The sequence below is a fragment of the Apaloderma vittatum genome, unplaced genomic scaffold, assembly GCF_000703405.1.
Source record: "Apaloderma vittatum isolate BGI_N311 unplaced genomic scaffold, ASM70340v1 scaffold13965, whole genome shotgun sequence".
Taxonomy (NCBI): domain Eukaryota; kingdom Metazoa; phylum Chordata; class Aves; order Trogoniformes; family Trogonidae; genus Apaloderma; species Apaloderma vittatum.
Genome location: NW_009716601.1, coordinates 26089 through 49061, shown reverse-complemented (window position 1 = coordinate 49061; position 22973 = coordinate 26089). Strand labels below are relative to the sequence as shown.

General features: G+C 37.8%; 1 protein-coding gene across 1 annotated transcript in view; it reads right to left on the bottom strand.

The window, feature by feature from the left end:
* Positions 1 to 22973, bottom strand: part of LOC104274082 (unconventional myosin-Ie) — a gene marked incomplete at its 3' end in the record, with an annotated part of 69448 nt that overhangs the window by 20403 nt on the left and 26072 nt on the right. The window contains exons 4-11 of the mRNA XM_009869608.1: positions 19271 to 19414; positions 16418 to 16507; positions 15413 to 15507; positions 8313 to 8400; positions 6643 to 6732; positions 5546 to 5677; positions 3998 to 4132; positions 2693 to 2825 (exon numbers count right to left, since the gene is read on the bottom strand). Coding sequence (XP_009867910.1) covers positions 2693 to 2825; positions 3998 to 4132; positions 5546 to 5677; positions 6643 to 6732; positions 8313 to 8400; positions 15413 to 15507; positions 16418 to 16507; positions 19271 to 19414 — 907 coding nt within the window. The remainder of the gene's footprint in view (positions 1 to 2692; positions 2826 to 3997; positions 4133 to 5545; positions 5678 to 6642; positions 6733 to 8312; positions 8401 to 15412; positions 15508 to 16417; positions 16508 to 19270; positions 19415 to 22973) is intronic.

Below are 22973 nucleotides of genomic sequence, written 5' to 3'. Positions count from 1 at the left end.
TTTCAATGCAGGAATTGAACTAGATGTAGGTATTTCTTCTCTGGCTTCTTTAAAATGCAGTATTTTTACTAATTAATTTATATTCATGTTATCTGCTAATTTTTTTTATGTGTTATTCATGCACAACTTCTGTGTTTATATCCCAGCAAGCAAGAGAAATATGGTGTACATGGCTCATCATAGGAATATATTTCCATTTACCAACTTATTTCCAGCTCGCGTCTTTTCAGTTTGTTGCTATTTGATGCAGTGCACTATGCAACTCTCTTGTCTGGCTATTAAATGTCTTGATTTTGTTGAAAGATGTAATACTATGATATAAATGGAAGCACAGTAGTTAATTTATAATCGTAAGGCATATAAAAAAAACCTTCTGACTTTTCTTTAGATGTATAAAGTGCCACAAAATGTTTTTCTTTGGTCTCACTGTTTTCTCAAATTGAGATTAAAGTTAAAAACTACTACTTTTTATTTCCGATTTCTTAAAGCAGATAGCAGGGCAGTACAAATACAGCTGAGGGGAAAGTTGACTGCACAATCTATTTTATCCATGTTTAACATATGTATGTCTAGTACATCAATTATATCTGCATATATATGTATAAATATACACATAAATATATGTATATTATTTTTGTCTATTCACATAGATGTGTAAATATGTGTACATTTATACACATTTTTATATACAACATTGAAATACATGTGTATATATACACATGCAAGTATTATACTGATAGTTATTGTATAATCTATTATTGTATTCTAATACTATACAATATATAATTATATTATTTTGTATATTATGTAGATACAGATAGATAGAGATACAGATAGAAATCTCCAGGTAAGTAGAGATACATATGGATAGCTATATATAGTTAGATATGGACAGAAATAATAAATACAGATAGATTTGGATAATTTGGACAGAGAGAGAGCTACGGAGAAACATGGATACATATGGAGAGCTAAGGATAAATATGCATAGACTCTGATATATTGGACAAAGAGAGTCAGATACATTTGGATAAATAGATCTGGATTTATCTGAAGCTCTCCGTATATCTATCCAAACATATTTGGTTCTATCTATTTCTCACTGAATGTATCTGACTTGATCCAAACTTAGCCATATCTCTCCAAATATATCTGAATCTATTCATACCTATTCTTCTCTCTCTGAATGCATTCAGAATCAATCCATCATTAGCCAAGTATATCCATAGCTATCTGCATCTCTCCTAATGTATCCATGTTTATCTGTTTCTGTCTGAATGTACACACCGCTATTTCAATCTATCCACTTTGGATAAACAGGGATATATTCAGAGTCAGATATGTTTGCTTACATACAGGTAGACTCAGATGCAGATAAACTCAGATACATTTGGAGTCAATGCAAATCCAAAAGTATCCTAGTCAATCTAAATATATCCATAACTATCTGAGTGTATCTGAGCGTATCTGAATGTTTCCCAGCGTAGCCAAATGTATACGAGCCTATCTGAGTTGATCCAAATGTGTCCGAGTCAATATGAATGCGTCTGAGCATATCTGAGTGTTTCCCAGTGTATCTGAATGCAGCCGTGTTGATCCAAATGTATACCAGTCAATCAGAATGCATCCAAGCCTGAGTGTATCTGTAATGATCTCAACATATCCAGGTGTAGCTGAATGTATCTGAGTCAATCCGAATGCTTCAGAGAGTATCTGTATTGATCCTGACCTATCTGAATGTATCCAAGTGTATCCATATTAATCCCGACCTATCCAAGTGTATCCGAATATGTCTGAACATATCCAAGTTCATCTGAGTATATCCGACTGTATCTGAGTCATTCCAAGTGTATCCATATTGATCCGCGACCTAGCTGAGTGTATCCGAACGTATCCAAGTTTCTCTAACTATATCCAAAGGTATCCAAGTCAATCCGAGTGTATCCGTATGTATCCCAACCTATCTGAGTTTATCCTAACATATCCAAACGTATCCGAGTCAATCTGAGTGTATCCATATTGATCCCAAACTATCTGAGTCAATCTGAATGCATCCGAGTGTATCCGTATTGATCCTGACATATCCGAGTGTATCCTAATGTATCCAAGTTTCTCCTAGTATATCCGAATGTATCCGTATTGATCCCAAACTATCCAAATCAATCTAAATGCATCTAAGCCTGAGTGTATTCATATTGATCCCAGTCTATCTGGTGTATCCGAGCCTATCTGAATTCATCTAAATGTATCTAAAGTGTATCCCTATTTTTCTGAATGTATCCATGTTGATCTAAATGTATCCAAGTCAATGCAAATCTATTTGATCTGAATGTATCCACATTTTTTCCAAATACAGCTGAGCTGCTCCATGTCTACCCCAAATCTATCAGTGTTTCTGCATTTATCCAGATATATCCAAGTCTATCTGTATCTCTCTGAATGTATCAATTGATCTAAATGTATCCAAATCTATCCTCATTTATGCAAATGTATCCCAGTCTGTCTGTATCTATCTGAATGGATCAGCACCTCTCTAACTCTACCTGAGGCTACACCCATAATTATCCAAATCTACCCCTGCACAGCTGTATTTATGCGACTCCCCATTCAACGTGCAGAGCCCCAAGCTCCGGCTGCTCCCAGGCGCAGCCCCACTCCTGCCTCTTCTCTGTCCCCCTCCGGTGGCACTTACACTCTTCGCTCTCCACCGCAGCGTAGTTCCCAACTTCTTTGAAGCTGATATTTCCCAAGTGCAGGATTCCTGCCACTATCTGCAGCACCATTGCCTGTTCCTCTGCAAAGATCCCAATCACACTCATGGCATGCTGGGAAGAAAAAAAAAAAAAGGTCAAAGAAAATCTGTTCTGTGTCTCTTATAATACAAGTCCTGTTAAAATTTTGATGTTTAGAAGTTTTTCAACACAGTTCAAGTACTTAAGACAACCAAATTTTGTTACATACAGTACTGAGGTTTCAGAAAGTTATAAGACATCTGACTTCAGCATTTTTGTATTTTTTTTAATTAAACACAGCAGCTCTACACCATCTAGAAGATGTGTTAGCAAAATAAATTCTGGAAAAAATTGAAGTTACTAAAAAACACAAGCACCTGCACTTTAGCGTCACACTAAAATAAATAGTTTCATTGCAAAATGGGAATCACTGCTGGGAAACAGTGCTCCTAAGAGACAAGGATTTTATTGTTTTTTATACAGACGGTTTATTCACCACAAACTGTGAAGCTGTGCTCAATGACTCTAGAAAGCAGCACAGCCTGTCTCAGGCTGTGAATTTCAGCCACTTATTAGAAAATAATCCACAACAACATTGGGTTTTGGAGTCTAGACTACATGGCAACCTGTAAAACGTCTTCTCAACTGACTGCTTGTCTAAATACCCAATTAACTAAAATAAAACAACAAGTTTAGTTTGGGGGGGGTTTTAGGCCTTTAAATGTGCTATGTATAGAAACAAGACGTGTTAATCATAAATTCCTAATAACAAAAGACCAGCAAGTTGACATGACTTGCTTAAAGGTCACACAATGAATCGGCAACAGCACTTTAAACACCTCTCATCTACACTGTTGAAGTCCCTTTCTCCAGCCCTTCACTTGCACTGTTTTAAATAGTCACTACTAAGAATTCAGCTAAAACATGGCACTTTTCTATTTTCTTTTAACAGAAGTTCCTCTCTGTTTGCATTTTTCACATTTTCCAAGTGCAGATTATCTGCACTCAATTAATTTGTACCCTTCTGAAAAAGAACAAAGAAAACACAACACCTTTCTATAAAAATTATCTTCTCAGAATTGTGAAGTTACAATAGTATCTCTTCAGGGTAACATATCTCCTCCTCAGGGTAAAATATAATTAAAACAAGTTATGTCTACATTAATTTCTCATTCCCACAATAACACATCAGTATCTTTGCTACAACTGGACAGTAAAATGACAGTACATCCACCACCAGGCAAATCATAGAATAAAAAACTCACCAGTGTTTCTTGAAAATCCAATCTGTCGTTGATGTCATCGACTTTGTAGGACCCAGAAAGACTCAGATAGTAATAGTAGTCCATACTGGTAATGCCAAGACTGCTCTTTTGTTCTGAGGAGGCCCCTTCAATCAACTGCAGAACAAAAATCTCGGAATTAGGTATCATACAATCATCTTCCACAGGGCTGAGGCAGGTCACAAACAAATGACTGAGTCTGACATTACTGGGAGAGATACAGCTGGTGCTGTGCCAGGTGTGCATCCTTCCCACATTTTGTTAATTGTTTAACCCAGAAGACCAGATCCTCACTCCCATTCCCATGATTGGTTTAGTTCTAACTTCCACATCTAATAAAAAGCAAAAACTGTGACTGACTTGAATGCCTTCCATTATCTTTACCTCATAAAGGTGAGGGAAAATGGGTTTTTCTACCTGTAATGTATTACATAAATCCTCAGGAGCAATGTGTTTTCCATGCCTGCTGCAAGATAGGCAGAGTTCAAACAACATACTAAGAAAACATTATTTGCGACCCTAACTGTGAGACAAGTATCCTTTTTTGCCCATTATGGGCTATGTCAAGCCAGTTTTGAACTATTCCAGTGCTAGGCTGATTTGAAGCACGGCTCACATCACACCTCTTTGTATCATTTAGGCTGACAGGGCCAAGAATAAATAATGGAGCAGTTCAAAACAGCTCCTGCACTCTGTGATGCCAGAGGCACTTGACACCTCTGTCAAGTCTATGCAGTTGTGCACAGACGTGGCCACACTAGGAAAGAAGGAACGTACAAACCTCAGACTAGTGGACACCCCATAGTCTTTTACCTCCTGTGTCAAAAAGCATCTCCAAGCCACAGAAGAGAATCAGCAGGACAGTGCAAATCGTTCATACACCTCAGAAGAGGAGAACACAGAGCTCCTGGAGCGCTTCCAGCTCCAGCTCAGCTTTCCATCCTGGCAATGGCACTTCAACTGTACATGAAGCCACTTAGAGTCACAATGCACCGGGTTTAACTTTAGTTTTGTAGAGCTTGATCAGTGTCAACAGATAAGGAACTCACATATCAAGGAGCAGTGAAGGCCAGAAAAGACATTTGAAACACAGAAAGAGCAGGGATGCTTGGAGGATTCAACAAATAGGTGGTATTTTAAATGTCCTAGAAGACTGAGAATCAAATCTCTCTTTCAACAACTGCTATGGAATTCAGAGCAGAACATAGGCCAGTTTAAAAAGAAACCTGTTGGAAAGTTCTCATTGTCTATTATATTCCACTGGACTTTTCTGTATGGGAGTTCACAGTCTATTTCCAAGCAAGGCTGCTGAAACATTGAAGAACTTCTGTTGTGGAGCTGAGCAGCAGCTAGGTTGGGTCTATATTAGACGGTGTCTTAACATGCTATCAAGCTTCCCAGTGATACCCAGATTACCTTCTTGCACATGCATTCAGTAATCTCATGGTGTTGAGAATGACTTTTCAATCAAAAGGAGAAACTGCTCCTAGTTATTTTAAATAATTCACAAAAGACTTAAACATTTCCTACCTGGTAAAAAATGTGAAAGCTCCTCTCTCCAGGATTCCTCATTACAACACGAGATTTTTCCAGTAGGAAGTTGGAGATTTTCCCTCCGTCTGGTTCTCCACCTGGGCTAAACTGAATTTCAAAGTATTTTCCCTGCAATAAATCATTAGAGCTCTTGAATGATCAGTAAATACAAATCTGAATTCATGCACTTGTGCCGCATCTCAAGGAAGGTTCCTAGAATATTTCACCCTTAGAGATGCAGTGACACAGCTGCCTCAAGGTACAACCTAAGTTTGAACTATCATGTATCTTTCCTTCTTTCTGCATTTACACAGTGCTAAACTCAGGATAAGAGGTCCTGTGTTAATGTAAATGTAGAGAGGAAGTCAGTGGCTTCTTTTCATAGTCGAGACTTAGCGTAAAGCAAACCATAAAGTTCACCTATACAGGAAGTAAATATAACAGATTTACAACCACTGGCATTCTGCTTGGAAGTAAGGTAAGCAATTATCTTTGTCTTTCCGGGACACATTAATTGCATTAGCACTCCTGTTGGCTGAGGAACAAGTTGCAAATTGTAGCATCTATGTGTAACTTTTCAAAAATGGAACTGGCAGTATGTTATCTAGTAAATAATCATTTCACGGTATTATTTTGAGTATTTTATAATAACAGACTGAAAATAATTCCTGCCTACTTTTGGTATATACTTTTTGTACAATACTAATACTTTTGTATTAGTAAAGGCATTTCCCATCAAACAACTCTAAGGCTGCTTTCATCTACTTTTGAAAAAGCTATAATTTATTGATTTATTTTTAAATATGTGTTGCAATGATCTGGAAAACCAGCCTGGTTTGTGGCTGATAAGTTATTTGCTTGCAGACTAAACATTTTATAAATAAATGGTGGCCAGTACATGTTGCAAGAGAAACAAATGTGCAACAGAATGTAATAGAGGCCTCTCAACGTATACTTAATGCTTTAAAAATCATACTTTGCATTTTAGTTAGATTTACCTCATTTGTAGTCTGTTTATTTTATACTCCCACATACTGTCTCTAACAGCACAGAACCTGGAAGAATAAAGTAATCGCCAAGGCAGAGGGACTTACAAATCGGCTGGAGTTGTTGTTTCGTACAGTTTTTGCATTCCCAAAGGCCTCCAATAAAGGGTTGGACTGTAGAATAATATCTTTAACATGCTAAAATTTTGGGAAACAAAAGAAATAGAGATTCAGAAATAGATATTTTTTGAGTTCTTACAGATTTTCTAGAAAACCATGACATCTAAATTATTTGTTAAGAAAGCCTGCATCTGTAAGAAATCCTCCTGATCAGATCAGGAATACACTCTAACCATCTTTTTTTTTTTTTTCCCCAGTCTCCTAGTTCCTCTTTTTGAAAAATCCTACAAAATTGAGCAAAATGCCTGAGGCTAAAAACAGTCCTGTTTTATTATTCTGCCAAGGAACACAACCAATAAATTGATCTGTTTTTTCATCATCCTGATTTTAAACAATTTCCTTCTTACAAAGGAGCATTTGTATCTTCTTCGGAGTCTGGAACCACAACCAATGAAGTCAGAGAGGCATGGAATTCAGGAATCTGCAAGTGTTTCAGCAACCTAATAAGGTGTGTTACTGTTGTCTCTTTATTGGATCTTGGGCGTTGGAAGTATGAACAAGACATTAGTTTTGAAACAAAGCCAATGCATGCTGGGTTGTGAAGAGAAGATTGAATTTTATTTCAGAAGAAATACTCAAGGCAACTTATCAACTTCAGCTGTTACTCTGTAATCACTAAGAATATTTTTTAATTTTGTACAAGAAGTTGGAATATTTAAAATGAAATATTAACTCATAATCTATAGTATTATATTTATTTCAAAAATAACATAATGCATACTTTCTCTGGATCATTCTCTCGGTTACTGAATTATTGTCTGTAATGTTCCCAGTATCACTGCTGTGCAAAACTAAGCAGAAAGCACATACTCAACATCAGAGACTGCAATACAGCAAAAAAATCTAACAGTAAGCACTCAAAAAGAGTGGACTGGTAAAAGCCACATACCTACCTACCACTGTCAGTCAGTGAATGACAATGTGATGTCATTAAGGGACTTTTTAAGGCTAATTCACTCAATTAGCTTTAGTTAATAGGTTCTGATAGATAAGAGGAGACATTGATAGTATAGTTAACAAAAGCCACTATTTCTTTTTTTCAGCTAATTTTGACTAGATGACTTCATAAAATGAGATGATGCTCCTGCTGTTGGCTCTCTGACATATACATACAAATCAGAGATTTAATGGAAGTAAAAAAACCTCAAAAAGACAGTTCAGTTGTCAATAAAAGGTTAACATCAGAAGGAAATAAACCCACACATCTACTAAAAGGAGACTGGTTGTTCTTAATCTGGTTAGGAACAATAATTCAAGTGTCTTTTAACCTTTAACTAAAATAAATAAATCAATTCATTCTTGTAGACAAAATTCACCATGAGCTACAAAAATTTTTAGGAGAGACACTTCTGGGTCTGTGGATTTCCCTCCCATGGCTTCCATCACAGAGGCAGCCCAACAACCTGCAGGCAAGCAGGTCCACTGTCCCCTCTGGTTGTCTCTCTGCTGTTGAGGCTTGTATGTCTTTCCAGCTGCTCACCCTCAAGTTTTTTGGGTAGAGTGCCTCTTGGCTGCCAGAGACACACCTTTGTCCTTCTATCTCTGAAGCAGATCTTTGGACTATGATTGTATTTCAGTATTACTCTGTAGCAACTCACCTGCACTTTAGGGCCACCTCCTGAAATTTTGGAGATATAACTCATTATATATTTTGCAGCTACAGTCTTTCCGGCACCACTTTCTCCACTGAAAAAAAAAAAAAAGAAGGAAAAAACCCCACAAAAATGTATCTGTTAAGGTTCTAAATAACTCTAGAATGGAGTAATTTGAGGTTTATCCTGTTCAGCCAAGACGAGGTATTTCAACAAATAATAAATACACACCATATTTCCATCAGGTAAGCTGGTAACATACAGACTGTGAGGCAGTACTGAAGCATGGTAATTGAGTATGCTTCAGAATAAATAGTTCTTGCATGGACAACAGAATCTCTATGGGACTTCAAAGTCAGAAATAAATAGACTTAAGCCAAGATGCTCAAAAGAGGACAAGTGTGTTAATAGCTCAATTCCCATCTAAATTCAGTGAGATTTCAGATCTTAAAACAAGTCACTCAAAAATCCAGACTTTGAATGCCATACCAGATACCTACTTCATTTCAGGAGTCTTTTGTTTTAGGTGTTCCTGAATGAAATAATGAGACATTATTAATCACATCCTGAATGACGGAAGAACTACCTTCCTGTTCCTATGACTCTTGACACAGGGTACAAGAAGTCTTAATATTCCATACTGGCTTTCACAAATCCTTCCTTTCATTACAATATTTCACTTCAGCAGTGAATAATGTTTACAGCATCAGTGGATCTGCCTTCTCACAATTAGTAAGCTTCTCAAGAGGGAAAGAAAATGCGCATGCCAGACAATCTAACCTCATGCTTTATTTCATACCTTAAAGCTAACTTCATTTCAACAGAATTCCTCCAGACTTACATAAATCCTCATGCAAGTCAGCTTTGACATTAATAAATTTACCCAGATTTGGGCAACTATACCAATACACAAAAACAACACATGGATGTTGGTTCAAAGTCATAAAGATACACAAAATATCTTTTTTCCTGTGCAAAAATCTGTGCTATCTTTAAGCTCCTGAATAATTTCAGTGAACGTTGTTGACTCTCTCTCCTGCGCCTACTTGCTCCTGGATATGGATCAAATGCACATCTTTTCCTGCACAAATTCTAGCCACGTTTGCCAGAGAAACATCAGCATGTCCTGCACACGAAAAGGGCTTGCTGAGAATGTCATCTCAGAACTCCTTATCAGCATGAGGAATGGAGACATTTCCAAAGGTTTAATTCTGAAAAAAAGATCCCCGATCTGCAATTATCATTTTACATCTTTAAAGCTTCCGAACCGTACAGAAATGCTGAAGGGCTTTCCCCTGCCCATAAATGTTTTGATGCTTTTGTCTTCTCCTGACTGCACATTTTTTGACAGGAAACTTGGAAAAGGTGAAGAAAAACTTCTTGATCATCCAGTCTGCAAAGTACAGACCATGATTCGTATTATTCTGAGTCATCATTTCCTAAGCATCAAGAAGAGAAGCATGTATTACTGGTATCTGCTACATTCACTGGGATAGACAGTTTGCTGTATTTAGACAGCTAAACTGTATTTAGAAGTTCAAAGCAACAATAGTTCATTTATTAAAATAACATTTCATCAACATTTCCTCACAGTAAATTTGATCATCCTGATGTAAAAAAAAGACACACAAACCAGTCTAAACGGAATCATACTCTTCAGTTTACATCTGCAGTTTTCATGTGAATACAGAGGAGGATCCAGGTCCAAATATCGAATTAATTTGATCAGGTATTATTTATCATGCAGTAAAAAAGTAACACATTTCTGTAGGATTTTCTTTGATGCATAAATTATCCTTGTCCTCTTTGTTCAAATTCAGTGTGGCTTGTATTTCTTATTGCATAGAGTCTGCAATGGAAATTGACCTGGAGGAATATAGTTCCATTTTACTGTTAGTATCTGTTTTAATATAAGTGGTCCTTTATATTAAATTAAATTGGCCAAAAGCTTGCCTTTCAGAGTTTGCTTTAGATTTATGCATGCATACACTTTTTTTTCAGTTTTATGCTTTTATTGATCAGAGACCAGTAAATTGCTCCAGTTAAACTAGAATAAAACAGGATGATGCATTATTTATGAAGCAAAGTAACTTTATCTGATGTCATGGTATCTTGCCCCCAGTAACACAGAAATTGATTTTGCCAAATGATTCTCATACCGAAGCTTTTTCACGTACATCTTACTGCTCTGCAGCTATTAAACTATATTAAGATGTAAGAATAATTTTCTAGCTTAGTAGTTTTACGTATGTTGGAAGTACAGAGGGTTTTAATGGTTGAGAAAGTTATTATAATGGCTTAAAGTAAATGTATTGTGATACTGGCAGTTTTCTCAGAGACTTTTCTTACTGAAAATAAAAACAACATAGTCGAAATAAGTAACAAAAAAATAATGCTTTGAAAAACATATTGTTTCTTCAAGCACTATTTGCTACTTGAGACGAGTGACATTTTGTTCAGTAAAGTCAATTAACATTTAGCTGAAATTACTACAAAAGCAAAGGGAAAATTCTTTGCTCCTTCCTTCCCAGAGGAAATATCCTTCTCTCTAAAATCAGTTTTCTGAGTGCCACTTTAAAGAGTACCCTTAGCTGCAGACCAATACAAATGATACTTATCTACATTGCCAGGATAATGTAAAAATTTTAATAAGGAATCACAGAATCATAGAATGGCACAGGCTGGAAGGGCCCTTAGAGATCATCTAGTCCAACCTCCCTGTCATGGGCAGGGATGCCTCTCAACTAGATCAGGCTACTCAAGGCTCCGTCCAACTTGGCCTTGAACACCTCCAGGGAGGGGGCAGCCACAACATCTCTGGGCAATTTATTCCAAAGTCTTGTCACCCTCGTACTGAAGAATTTCTTCCTAAGATCTAATCTAAATCTATTCTTCCTTCAGCTTAAACCAATTTCCCCTTGTCCTATCAGTGGATGCTCTTGTAAAAAGTCCCTCCCCAGCCTTCCTGTAGGTTCCCTTTAGGTATTATTGGAAGGCAGCTATTAGGTCCCCCCAAATATTTATGAAGAACTCATGGACCTTCCAGTAAAGAACACTGAATATATAAAATATTCTGATGTGTTTCAGTAAGCTTTTTAGTTTATATAGAAAATTTACTTTCTCTAATTACATTCAGAGAAACCTCAGTAGCATAACTCCGGTGACATGTTCTCCCCTTCTGAATCACAGCTTTTATCTAACTTTTCTTACTGCTTTAGACTTATGTTTCTACCACTTCCTCATTAAAATTCAACCATATTTCCAAATAGATTCTGTACAGCCTTTTTAGATTGACTTAATAGACTTAAGATATATGAGTTGTTCACTAAAAACAGTTGGATTGGTAAATGATCTTTCCATTAAAATATATTTGTAATATTTAAGATGTATTGTCTTTCAGGTATGCATCATCATACACAATGTTACTCAAACATTTCCACATGGATGTAAAACCTCAACTAAAATTACTAACAAGAAGAACTGAAAAACTGCTTTAAAGCAACTGCAATATCTCCTGGCAGAAATCACAGGAAGAAAGTGAAAATAAAGTCTTTATAAAAAGGTAAAGCTTTTAAGAACACTCTGAATAAACACATTTACTGCTACATAATGAAAAAAAATAATCATAACTTCCACTGGATGAATTAAAGGACAATAATAGTCCAGAAGGAATTAAAAGCCACAAAAGCCAATCCTTCATAATTAAAATCTTCATTGGACAACTTGTTGATAGTTTGAAAGGGCCACCATTTCAAGAGAGGGAGAAAAGGGAATTGTCTACTGTTGTAGATTTTTATGAGCTTGGTCCAATAGAAACTTCAATTAAATATTGTGCCTCAGTAAAACAAACTTAATGAGAAATCCAATTCCAGCATAGCCTGCATTAGTCACATGAATAATTCTGCCCGGTGCATACAGAACACGGGAAGACGACTGCGGGTACTGCTCCCTCCTCCTACGTAAGCACACTCTGCACCCACGTTCAGCCCAGCCAGAATCCAGCCTGTGAGTAACCTCATTGCTTACACTGTTAACAACCATGGCTCCTCACCTATAATTAGACATGCGTACATGTAATTCTCTTAATGCATATGTGCTGCAATTACTCCACTAATGAAACAGGCTCCCCCAGCCCTGGAAAGATTGTTTGGGAATGATTTTTCTTTTTAAGTGAGTATTATCACGTAAAAAGATTGGGTTTGGTTGCTACCAGAGAACTGTATTTCCTATTGGATCTGCTTTCCTTGTTAATTCACTGACTTTTTGAAGAGGATGAGCTTTTTCTATCAGTATCCAAATGCATTTTTCAAAATCTTGGAATTAAAATGTCCTAGCAAAAGGGCATGTGATCCTCACACACATATACAGGGTCCTGGTTACAACAGGACACTGCCAGGACCTTCTTTCACCTGCCTGGAAAACTGTCTCATCTCTAGGAACACATGTACCCTCCAGGTCCAGCGGTAGATGCCACAGGTTCCCAGACCACATGCTGCAAGGAGACAAGTGTGCACCAACCCCTTCCCAATCATCCTATCTCCATTCCTGAGACTCCATGTGCACCAGAAGCCAGACTTTTGATCTGACTGTGAATCAGTGCAGTCTCCAACTTATTTCTTACCTTCTCTCTTTGCAAATCTTTCTTCAGGGGGAAAATCTACCATCTTGAGGGGGGAAAGAAAGGAAAAATCTGGATTTGTTTCTGTACCAGCTTGCTCTGTCCTTCTGTTCCACCAGGGATTTTCAGTGAAATGCAAAGGTTCATTTCAAACTGCTTAGTTCTGTGGAACTGAATGGTCAGAACTGTATCTCAGTTTTTTGAGAATCACCAGTTTAGGGGCATAAATGGTAAAGTCCTTAGCAGCTATTAAGTGAAGCTGACAGTGTGGTAGCAGACATGAAGCTAGCCAGTATATTCATGTCACTCGAGCTTCCTGTCTGTGAAATAAAACATAAACAAGCAAATTCCAAACTTTGAGAAAATTATTTTTAAGCCAGCTCTAGTTGTCAGAAATAGCAATGACACTGAGATCAGAAAATACAGAATATATCTAAACAGTTCAAATGAAATGTGGTTGAAAGGATTAAAATATCAACCAAACAAAATCAATTTTGTGAATAGCTGAGTTACTTGATTTCATAAAAATAATTTCTAAGTATCCCAAAAAATCAAACACCCTCATGAAAACTACCTGTAAGTCTACTCTGCAGTTTATATAGTGCTTGTAATAAGAACAATCACAGGAAAAATAAATATGTAGAAAGAAAGGGGAACTCTCTAAAATGTCCCCGGCAAACAATTTTTCTTGTTTCAGTTTTGTAGTAGATTTCCATAAACTCCAACAGATTTTGAATATGTGGTGCACACACAGAGAGAAAATTCACTCTGCACATACAAAACGCAGGCACTCCAAAGAGCGCGTCAGCCATCATTCAAGCACAGGAGTTCTCACATGAGTTTAAACCTTTAAGCCTGCATCGCCAATCTGCATCTCAGCTCTCTGAAAATGCGGCCCTCTGCATTCACTGCGCTTTGGGCCATTAGTAATGGACCAAAAAATATGTTTTCTATGATGACCCTCAGGCAGAACTAACACAGTGAATATAACTTGCAAACAATCATTCCTCACAAGCTTTCACAGCAGCTCATCAGTGAGATATATCGATATGAAATTGGTTTTCACATTGGATCGCTCAGTAGGCAACAGGAACACTTGCACATGGAGCACCTCCACACGCCAGACCCAGGGCCCAGGCCCTGTTCCCTGTCACACTCCGGCAGCCACAACATACGAGTGAGCAGCTGGTGCACGGGCATTTCAGCTCACCCAGCAGCGACCATCCCCGCGGTTCCACCCGGGAGCTGAGCGCACCCCATTACAGGGCATCTGGACCTGATCACCCTCAAGTCCTGCCCCCTGGGCTGCGACACTGGAGGGCACACAGGCCCCCCAGACAGAAAACCATCTCTTTTGCTAAATTCAACAGCAGTTAAATACATAGTCTTGCCTCTCAGCATGTTCCACAAAGAAGTTATAGGAAGCTTAAGAAGAGCTGTTATTAATAAAACAATGACAGTTTCCCTTCAAATTCAATTCCCTTCATATTTTATTTTTTTTTTTACTTTTTCCTCCTTTCTTTTCCCTAGTTCTTGGGAAAGTCTCATAGGTCAGTGATATCTAAATGCATTTGATCACACACATCATCAGTAAAGAAAAAGTCTGAGCACAGACTCCCACTGTATGTTTATTATTTATCTGTTTATAAATTACATACATCTGCTACAGAATGTCCAATACTTTCTTCCTGCTTCCCAATGGATTTCAGTGCACAGCCCTTGTGACACAGACGCTCCACTCTGGAGACCACTGCCACAGGTAGGCACACTGCAGTGAACTTGGGATTTCTTTTTATCTCAGAAGGAAAGTCAGAAGGGATCCTGTGTACCAGATCCTGTAGTTCTTGCTCTCTGCACACTTCCTTTTATTATACACCATCTATAAAGCCACAGTGAGAACAAAGGATACCTCTGGGCCCCAATCTCACTTTGTACAGTTAAGTAATACCTGTCATAAAAACAGTTCACTAATAATTCTGCAGTGAATTCCTTCAGTCTAATAATTAAAATAGATTAACAATGAAGACAAAATTATTTTTTTAAGTTTCTCTCTCCTCCTTTTGTCTCTGACTGAATGCAAGTAACATTCCAAAAGGAACAAAAGTACATTTATTTTTAACAGGGGGGGAAAAAAAGAAATAGTACTAAAATCAGAGTATGGTAAATGCAGTCAACGTGAGAATGTTGGGTTTAACTGTATCTGTGGCTGGTACAGTTGTTAACCCATCTCTCTCACGTAGCCATTCAAGCAAGTGCAGTTTTGGTATTGGATATGAAGCTGGCTATGCGAGAGATTTCTTGTGGTTAAGCTATCCTCAGGATTTCACTGGAAAACAAAAGGAAGGGTCAGAAAGTATTTAGCTATCCTAGAAAACCTCAGAATGTTCAGTGGTCAGAAGATTTTTATTACTATAATTAAAAAAACCCCTTTTTGCTTCTTGAAGTTAAAAAAAGAAAAGATAAAATATATTTTAAAGATTTTTCTTACCTAATAATGACACACTGATTTTCTCTGTCAATAATCATGTTTCTGTACATGCTGTCTGCAAGAGCATAGATATGTGGTGGGTTTTCATACTGTGCCTAGGAGAGGAAATACAGAATAATTTTTCAACACAGCATTAAACTATGCAGAAAGAGAAACGCACATTTTTATTTAAACTGGAAGCATTCTTTTCCTGGAAAAGCAATTCTGAATTCCACTTTTTACTGAATTTTCACCAGGAATTTTTTTGTTCATTTAATAAAAACAAACCAGTCTCTGGGTTTTGTTACCGATTTTGCTTTCATCCATACTTTTCTTCTAAACTATCGTAAACACCCTGTTCTAAAAATGGTCTATGCCTGACTTGTCCAAGAGAAACTCACATAATTTAAGCCTGTTCCACCAATGCTCATATGCTAACAATAAACTACCTAAACCACTGCACCGAGCCTGGTGCTGCTGCGTGTCTCATTTCCATCCACTGAGTCCACTCCAATCAAATGGTTTCCTGAATCTACGGACATGCCCAAATAGAGCAGAACAAGGAGAACTGAATTTTAAGTCCCGAATGTCCTTGCGCTGACTTGCTCTTCAAGCTATATTTTCAACAGTGGCATTTAATTTTGGCATTTCAGGTTTTGTATGGTTCTCGTCCAGTTTGAGCGTTCTCAAGTCATCACCTCCAAATCCACTAGTGGCCATTGCACACCCCACTTTAAACACACAAAAGCTTAAAAACTGCCTTTGCAGGAGGAGGGATTTGTCAAGGAGAGAAACCTGATATGGCTTAGAGTTAATAAATGCAAATATTTTCTTGAAATACTAATCCTGTGTTCCAAGGAGTTCAATTTGAAGACTTAATATATGATAATGGGCATCAGCCAAGTTCTCCCAGGCTAGTACAATGCTACCAAAACCCAGAAACAAATGCGTCCAAGAGTTTAACCATGTAGAATAATATTTATGTGCCCCTAAATACTGCAGTACATTTTAGACTGCTTTACTTACTGCTCCTTGGTACATTTCAATTTCCTTTTCCCCAAAATATGGCATTTGCTTGAAAGGATTCACTGAAATTAATACAGAGCCAATATACGTCTGTATTCAAAAGAAGTTAAGGTAACTAAAGTTTCATAAAGTATTTTCTTAGCCCTAGTGAATGTCAAATAACTTTTCGATCTATTAAATAATACAGCACTGTTTCAAATAATAGTTAAAAGACAGCTTACAACAATTGTTAATAAAAACAAAATTTGCAAGCCTACAAGGATATAAAGATATAACTCAATGGGATACTTTCATATTATCAAAATATTTATTTTTGAACCAGCTAAGTGTAGAAACATGTATTACACACCCAAACACAATACACCTTGAAAAAGAATACAGAAAGGAAATGGCATATTTAAACTATTTTACTTCTTTGTAACTGACGAGGTCGTATTGTCAGCATGAGAAAAGTTTGTTTCGACCTTTGCAGAATATAGAGTAGTGATACATTCTGATCTCACGGAGACAGTGCTGAGCATGCACAGCTGGATGAAACCAGCCACTACTGAGCTAAATCAATTACTCAGCTGCGTGTACTAGTGGGGGAGCTAAGGGATTTAGGTAATTCAGTATGTGCAGTTATTTTACAAGTATAACTATTAACAGTCGCCAGGAGTCTTACCCTGCAGGTTGCCTGTAAGTAGACACTCTGTTTCAAGTTATTATTAGTCTCAGAAAGCTTTTTTGCAACATTTTGACTGTTAATATTTCACTGTTCTGCATTCAGCTGCACATGTCAGTGGTTCCAAAGAATGTTTATCAATATGGTGCTGGGTGCTTTATATATAAAAATACATATATATTTATATTTTTTTATTTATACATTTATGAAATACTTCAGAAGACTCTGGAATTAGAATTGTAGTATTCATATATGAATCAACCAATACTACTTTACAGGCAGGACTGTTTCATCCTGCTGGGAGGTAGCAATATATCCCTATCAAGACCAAAATGTCATACAAGTTTCACTTAATCTGGAATTGCTCATGGGCAAAATTTTTACCTAAGCTTTCCATACAAATGTAGGAAAATTAACAAATTTAACCTGGTGGATTATCCTAGGTAAGAATCTATTATTGTAGTGCCACAGCAAAAAAATAGTAGCACTAGAGTAAAGCATAACTTAGTGAACATAATTTCTGTATTGTTAATTTGCAATGTTTTCTTCATACATTTTTTAAATTTAATTCACAGAAGAGTGACAACATCTGGGTCTCAGATTTGATAAATCAAGCATTCACTGTGTCAGTATAAACATCCTAAGTGACAGTTTTCTGTTGGTAGACAATACCAGCATTTTCTGGGACGATTTGGTAATCTCTATGCGATGTAGCCGAGAGAAATGTTCATTCATGGGTGGACATACAAACAATTGAAAGATTCAAGAGCTGATCTACATTTTAGAATGAAAAGCCTTTGCAGAACTGCAAAAGGAGTATTTTCTCCCTACACAAAAGAATTATAATGCTTTAAAGGATGACTCTGGTCCCTCATGTGACCACAAGTCCCCTTGGAAAACATTTATTTCTGCCTCAGTAGAAATACCATCTCTGTGCTCATCTCATTTTTTATAAGAAAATAAGCATATTAACCGTTTCTTCAGCACAGAGCACTGAAGATTTTGTAAACATACTGCATGGAAGATGCAGCACTCCACAAGGACAAAAGCGCTCATTTTACCAACAGGAAGAGCACTGTAGTTTGCTCCAGTATAGTTGGACAAATATTGTGTGACTTCATCACATTTCCATAAGGCAAATGTAATACTGGTGTGGTACTTCACTGAATAGATGAGCCAAAGCCATATGCACAATGCACATACATATAAAAACCTCTGCATTTTGGGATGGAAATGTCAGCACAAATACAACATTAATTTTTCTCTATCAGTCCTTGCTAGATCAAGCTGCTCTTCAGCTCTTAGCTATCTCAATACATGGAAATAGCCAGCAGTTACTGTATTTCCTTCTCTTTCTGCCGAAACTAGTTAAACTCTTCAAGGAAATCATTCTCCAGATACAACTAGGAAGTATCAAAATCTGGATAGAGCAGAAGAAGAAACAGTTATCACTTTCTAGTATATAATAATATTGCATAGTGTTTACCAAACTCATTATTGCAGCTCATGTTACACTGAGAAAGCTAAAAAGGATTTAGCAACTCAAGGAATTCCTGTCATATGATATTTCTTATTTTGTTTTTAAAAAGGCACATCTTTGGTGTTGAAACCTGTTTTCTTGTTAGGTTATACATTCACGTATTTAAATACTTCACATTTTCATTAATGATTAAAAAATTAAGTGTGAGCACTGTAGATTTACAGATGCTCACATGTTCATGTGTTTCCATCAGCCCAACCCCATAAATTGTAAATGGGGCTACGTCACAGAGGAAATGCTATTTTAAAAGCATTAGAATTTGGAAGCTATAGAAGACAACAACGTTATCAAGACATATGTAAACACCTTAAACCTATTAATTCTTGCTCTTAGAAGTAGCATTACTGCAGCAGCTTCAGAGGTCACACATACACAAATACATGGAGCTACAGGCCTATCTTCAACATAGACAACAACAATAATTCCAAACATCAAAAAGCATACATTAAAATATTTTATCAGATCTTAATTTTAGCACTCATAATAAGCTCAGTTTAGACAACATTTTGTGTAATCCAAGGTGAACGGTCACATAAAATGCTCCACATCTTTAGGTAATCTGCTAAAACAGAACACATCCATCTGATCGGTCTCACAGAGGCTCAGCAAGTCGACAGGGTACTGCTCCAAACAACACTGCAAAGGATACAAAAATATAATCATCCATGTATCGTTTCTTTAGGTTCTCGACTATGGACTCCTCTGTGATTTTGGAAAGAAGGACCATGTCATCCACTCCACTGTGCTTGACATTGTGGCTCTGCCAGTGATACCTGTAGTGTCCTTTGCTGCCCTGCAGGAAAGCACAACAAACAGGTTATTATATTTCTCATTAGAATTAAATAACTGAAACCCATCTATTCAAATTCCCACTTCCAAAATATTTTTCTTTCATTGAATTCTATAGCTCGATCCAGGCACTCTATAAAAGCATACATCAATGATGTCAGCTGACTTGCCTGTGAACTATTAAAGAGTTGCACTGCCCTCAATAATTACAAGGTAATTTCATGGGGTTTTGTAAATGTCTGCACACAGAAGGGATTTCAGCTGGCAGACATTTCTAAATCTAGCAGAAAGAAAACAATTATTCCAACTGAGATGCAGTTATTAGAAGCTAAGGATGGAAAAATTACACTCCTACAGTGGAACTATTAGGGGTGAGGATAATTACCGCGCGAACTATTCAGTTGGGTACAGTGAATTCTCCATCCTTTAGTCTCTAAGTCAAACCCGCACATATGCTGTTACTCAAATGGAAGCTGTGAGCCTGATGCAGTGAGTATTCAGTGATGTTCTGCAGATTACGTTACGCAGCTTGTCAGCCATGTGCCTTAACAGTGCCTTCTGATCTGTTAGTCACCACGCTTCGCTGACATCTAAATAGATATTCTCTCCTCGCACTTAGACTGCTGTTTCAGGATGCTGCTGAAAACTTGTGACATTTCAAGGTGTACCACTTGAAATCCAGATCGCTTTTTTTTCCAGTTGATTTGAACAATACTTAGGTTCTATGGACATACCCACAAACAAATTTAAATCCAGCCTAGATCAATGCTATTAATTTAGCTATAGATCTGCTCTCCAAACCCAAACTTATTTTGTGTAGCCTGGCAGATAATGCTAATGAAGTTCTTCCCTTTTGCCTTTTTACACTTGAATTTGTTTATTCAGCACTGAAATCAGTGATGCTAGAATTAACACATTTTACACTCAAAAGCTATGGAGTATTCCATCAAGGAAGATGTAGCCAAGAAAATGTCAATTTTGTGTATTCCTCTTATTTTTTGATACCAGGATTTCAAACACTGTGATTTAGCTACACTGCTTTCATATATGTTATGGGATCAAGTCTTAGTCAAAATATGAGCAACTTACTATTACAAAGGTTTTCTGCAAAATAAAATAACACATAATTTTACAGATTAAATAAGAAAATTTAGGTACTCTGAACACTTTGACTACACTCAAGTATTTTGAAATGGGACTTTAGCAATTTACAGAGGTGGGACTGTTGTGTGTACACACTCGTGCATTGGCAAATGACCTGTGCAACGGTACCTGCACAGAAGTGCGTCAGCCAAATTGTTTCCTCATGTCATTAGTAACGCGGTTTTACCAACACCAGGCACAGGAATAGGAACTATAAATGGAGTCAGGGAGCACAAGATTCTTATTTTAAGCAGAGTTGGCTAAAAGTGGTCATTAAATTAGTCTCAGGCTATGTTTTTCCACAAACTTCACAGCATTTGTTAGGAGGAAAACCCAACAAAAACAAATGAAGACACATGGTCAGTGCATAATGTAATATTAGCAAACGGAGTCAGGCCTGTGAATCAGCCTCATCTCAACTTGAATGACATAAAAAAAAAAGGACCAACTGGATTTTTATTTCAAGTTAAATTAACTTTCACTAAAACCAGACCCGTCTTAACTACTGCAGAATTTGTAGGCTTTATATGTGGTTTTCTATTAAGTCTCCAGCCATTGCTACCAATTGTGCAGCACCATCACTGCTAACGCTGAAGAACAGACAAATTTGAATTAAAAGAATGCTTTTAAATATAATACAGCAGAGGTAAGCATGTCTGTAAGCACACAAGCTCAGCAATTTTCCTAAACATCCACAAGCTTACATGAGCTTCAACAAAATAATAAACTTAAACTAGCTTAGTTTGTGTGAACCTTGTCAATTTTATATTAGCATGACAGAAGCAGTGATCTGGAAGCACTGAGAAAACAAAGGAATCAATTAATTTTTGGAAATTGTTATAAAACATGTGACTGAAATAAAAACAGTTGAAGGTCAGATTATTGGAGAAAACAGAAGTCCAACAGAGAAGCATAATTTCCTTCAGTGTACTCATCAGCTATCTGTGACATTATACTTGGAAAAAGCAACTGACAGGATGAACAAAAGGGTGAAATATCACTATAAATACAATTACATTGTTCACAAAGCTATGCAGAATATGGTTTAGTATCAGATAATAAAGCTACAGAAAACGTGTAAGAAATGAGAGCAGGAAAACAATCAAGCTTCTCATTGGAAGCTGTGGCATCTGAGCCAGTAAATTCACTGAGGACAAAACTCACAAAGCCACGGGATATAGGGAAAATGTGCACACAGTTTGCAAAACAGCAGGCTTTATACAAGTCTGTCACTGTTGGCTGATTGAGCCACACACACTACGAGGCCAGAGGGTTCTTTCCCAAGAGCACCGCGAACCAGCACGCAGGCAAGAAGGGCGGCCCCGGGAAGGCTCTGCCTGCCCCGAGAGCAGCTCTCCCCACGCTTACACACTGCTCTGACGTGCGGCTGCAATCCAGTCCTAGGGCTACAGTATCACATGTGGTCAAATGGAAACGGATGCAGACAGATTTAATGAAAAGTCAGCAGCCCAAACACCCAAGAAAGCAATAGTGTGGAAGACAGCTGGGAGTGGCAGCACGGAGTTGGTACTAATATTGTATCACAGTCAGGTTCTGTCACTAGTTTGGGACTACTTGTTTTCCCTTAAAGCAGTGCCTTACATGCAGTCACACAGAGAAACAACAAAATCACCACCGGATTACTGTCAGACTTCTCACTAGGATCTTTAAATAAGCCCAAGCTTTAGCAGTGCCTAACCACATCAGTGCTTAGGTTTTGCTCTCGCAAAACCTTGGTTTTAGGTAGGTTCTACTATCCACATAAAAACCGTAGTACTCTAATCTGGAGACAATTTACACCTGAGCTAGCTACCTGGTGTCCAGCTTAACTTGAACCTGCTTTGCAGGGAGGACTGAGCCTAATTCACTCAACTGCTCTTGGTCCTTTGTTGCCCTTCATACCACACGCTTTCTCCTCCACCCCTCTCCACCTGCTCCAGGGACAGGTCAGGTCTCCTGGGGCTAACAAGAAACTTCAGAGCCAGACGAACAAGGGCCAGTAGAGATGCCCCAAATCCCCATGTCAGCACTGGCCACAGCCAGGAGGACTCAGTAGCTTGAACAGAGCTCCCCTGTGGCACGCTCAGATCCGGGCAAACAGAGAGGCTCAGAGCTTGCAGTCCATCCCTGGGCCAAGCAGTGTCAACAAATACCAACTTGGCTTCTCTTAGGTTTTGACAGTGAAACAGGCGATCTCACTGTACAATAAATAAGCAAATGAAAGTCTTTGTGTCAGCACTAACAGTGCCTAAGCAGCTGAAAAGAGATGAGCTTGGCAGATTAGGAAAAAAGCCCCAAAACACATCAACAGCCTGCTAAAAGCCGCAGAAGTGGAAACAGGAGCATTGTACACCCTGGCTGCCAGGTGTCCCTCAGGCTCTCCCAGGCTGAGAGCCCAGCACCTGACGCTGCACAGGCTG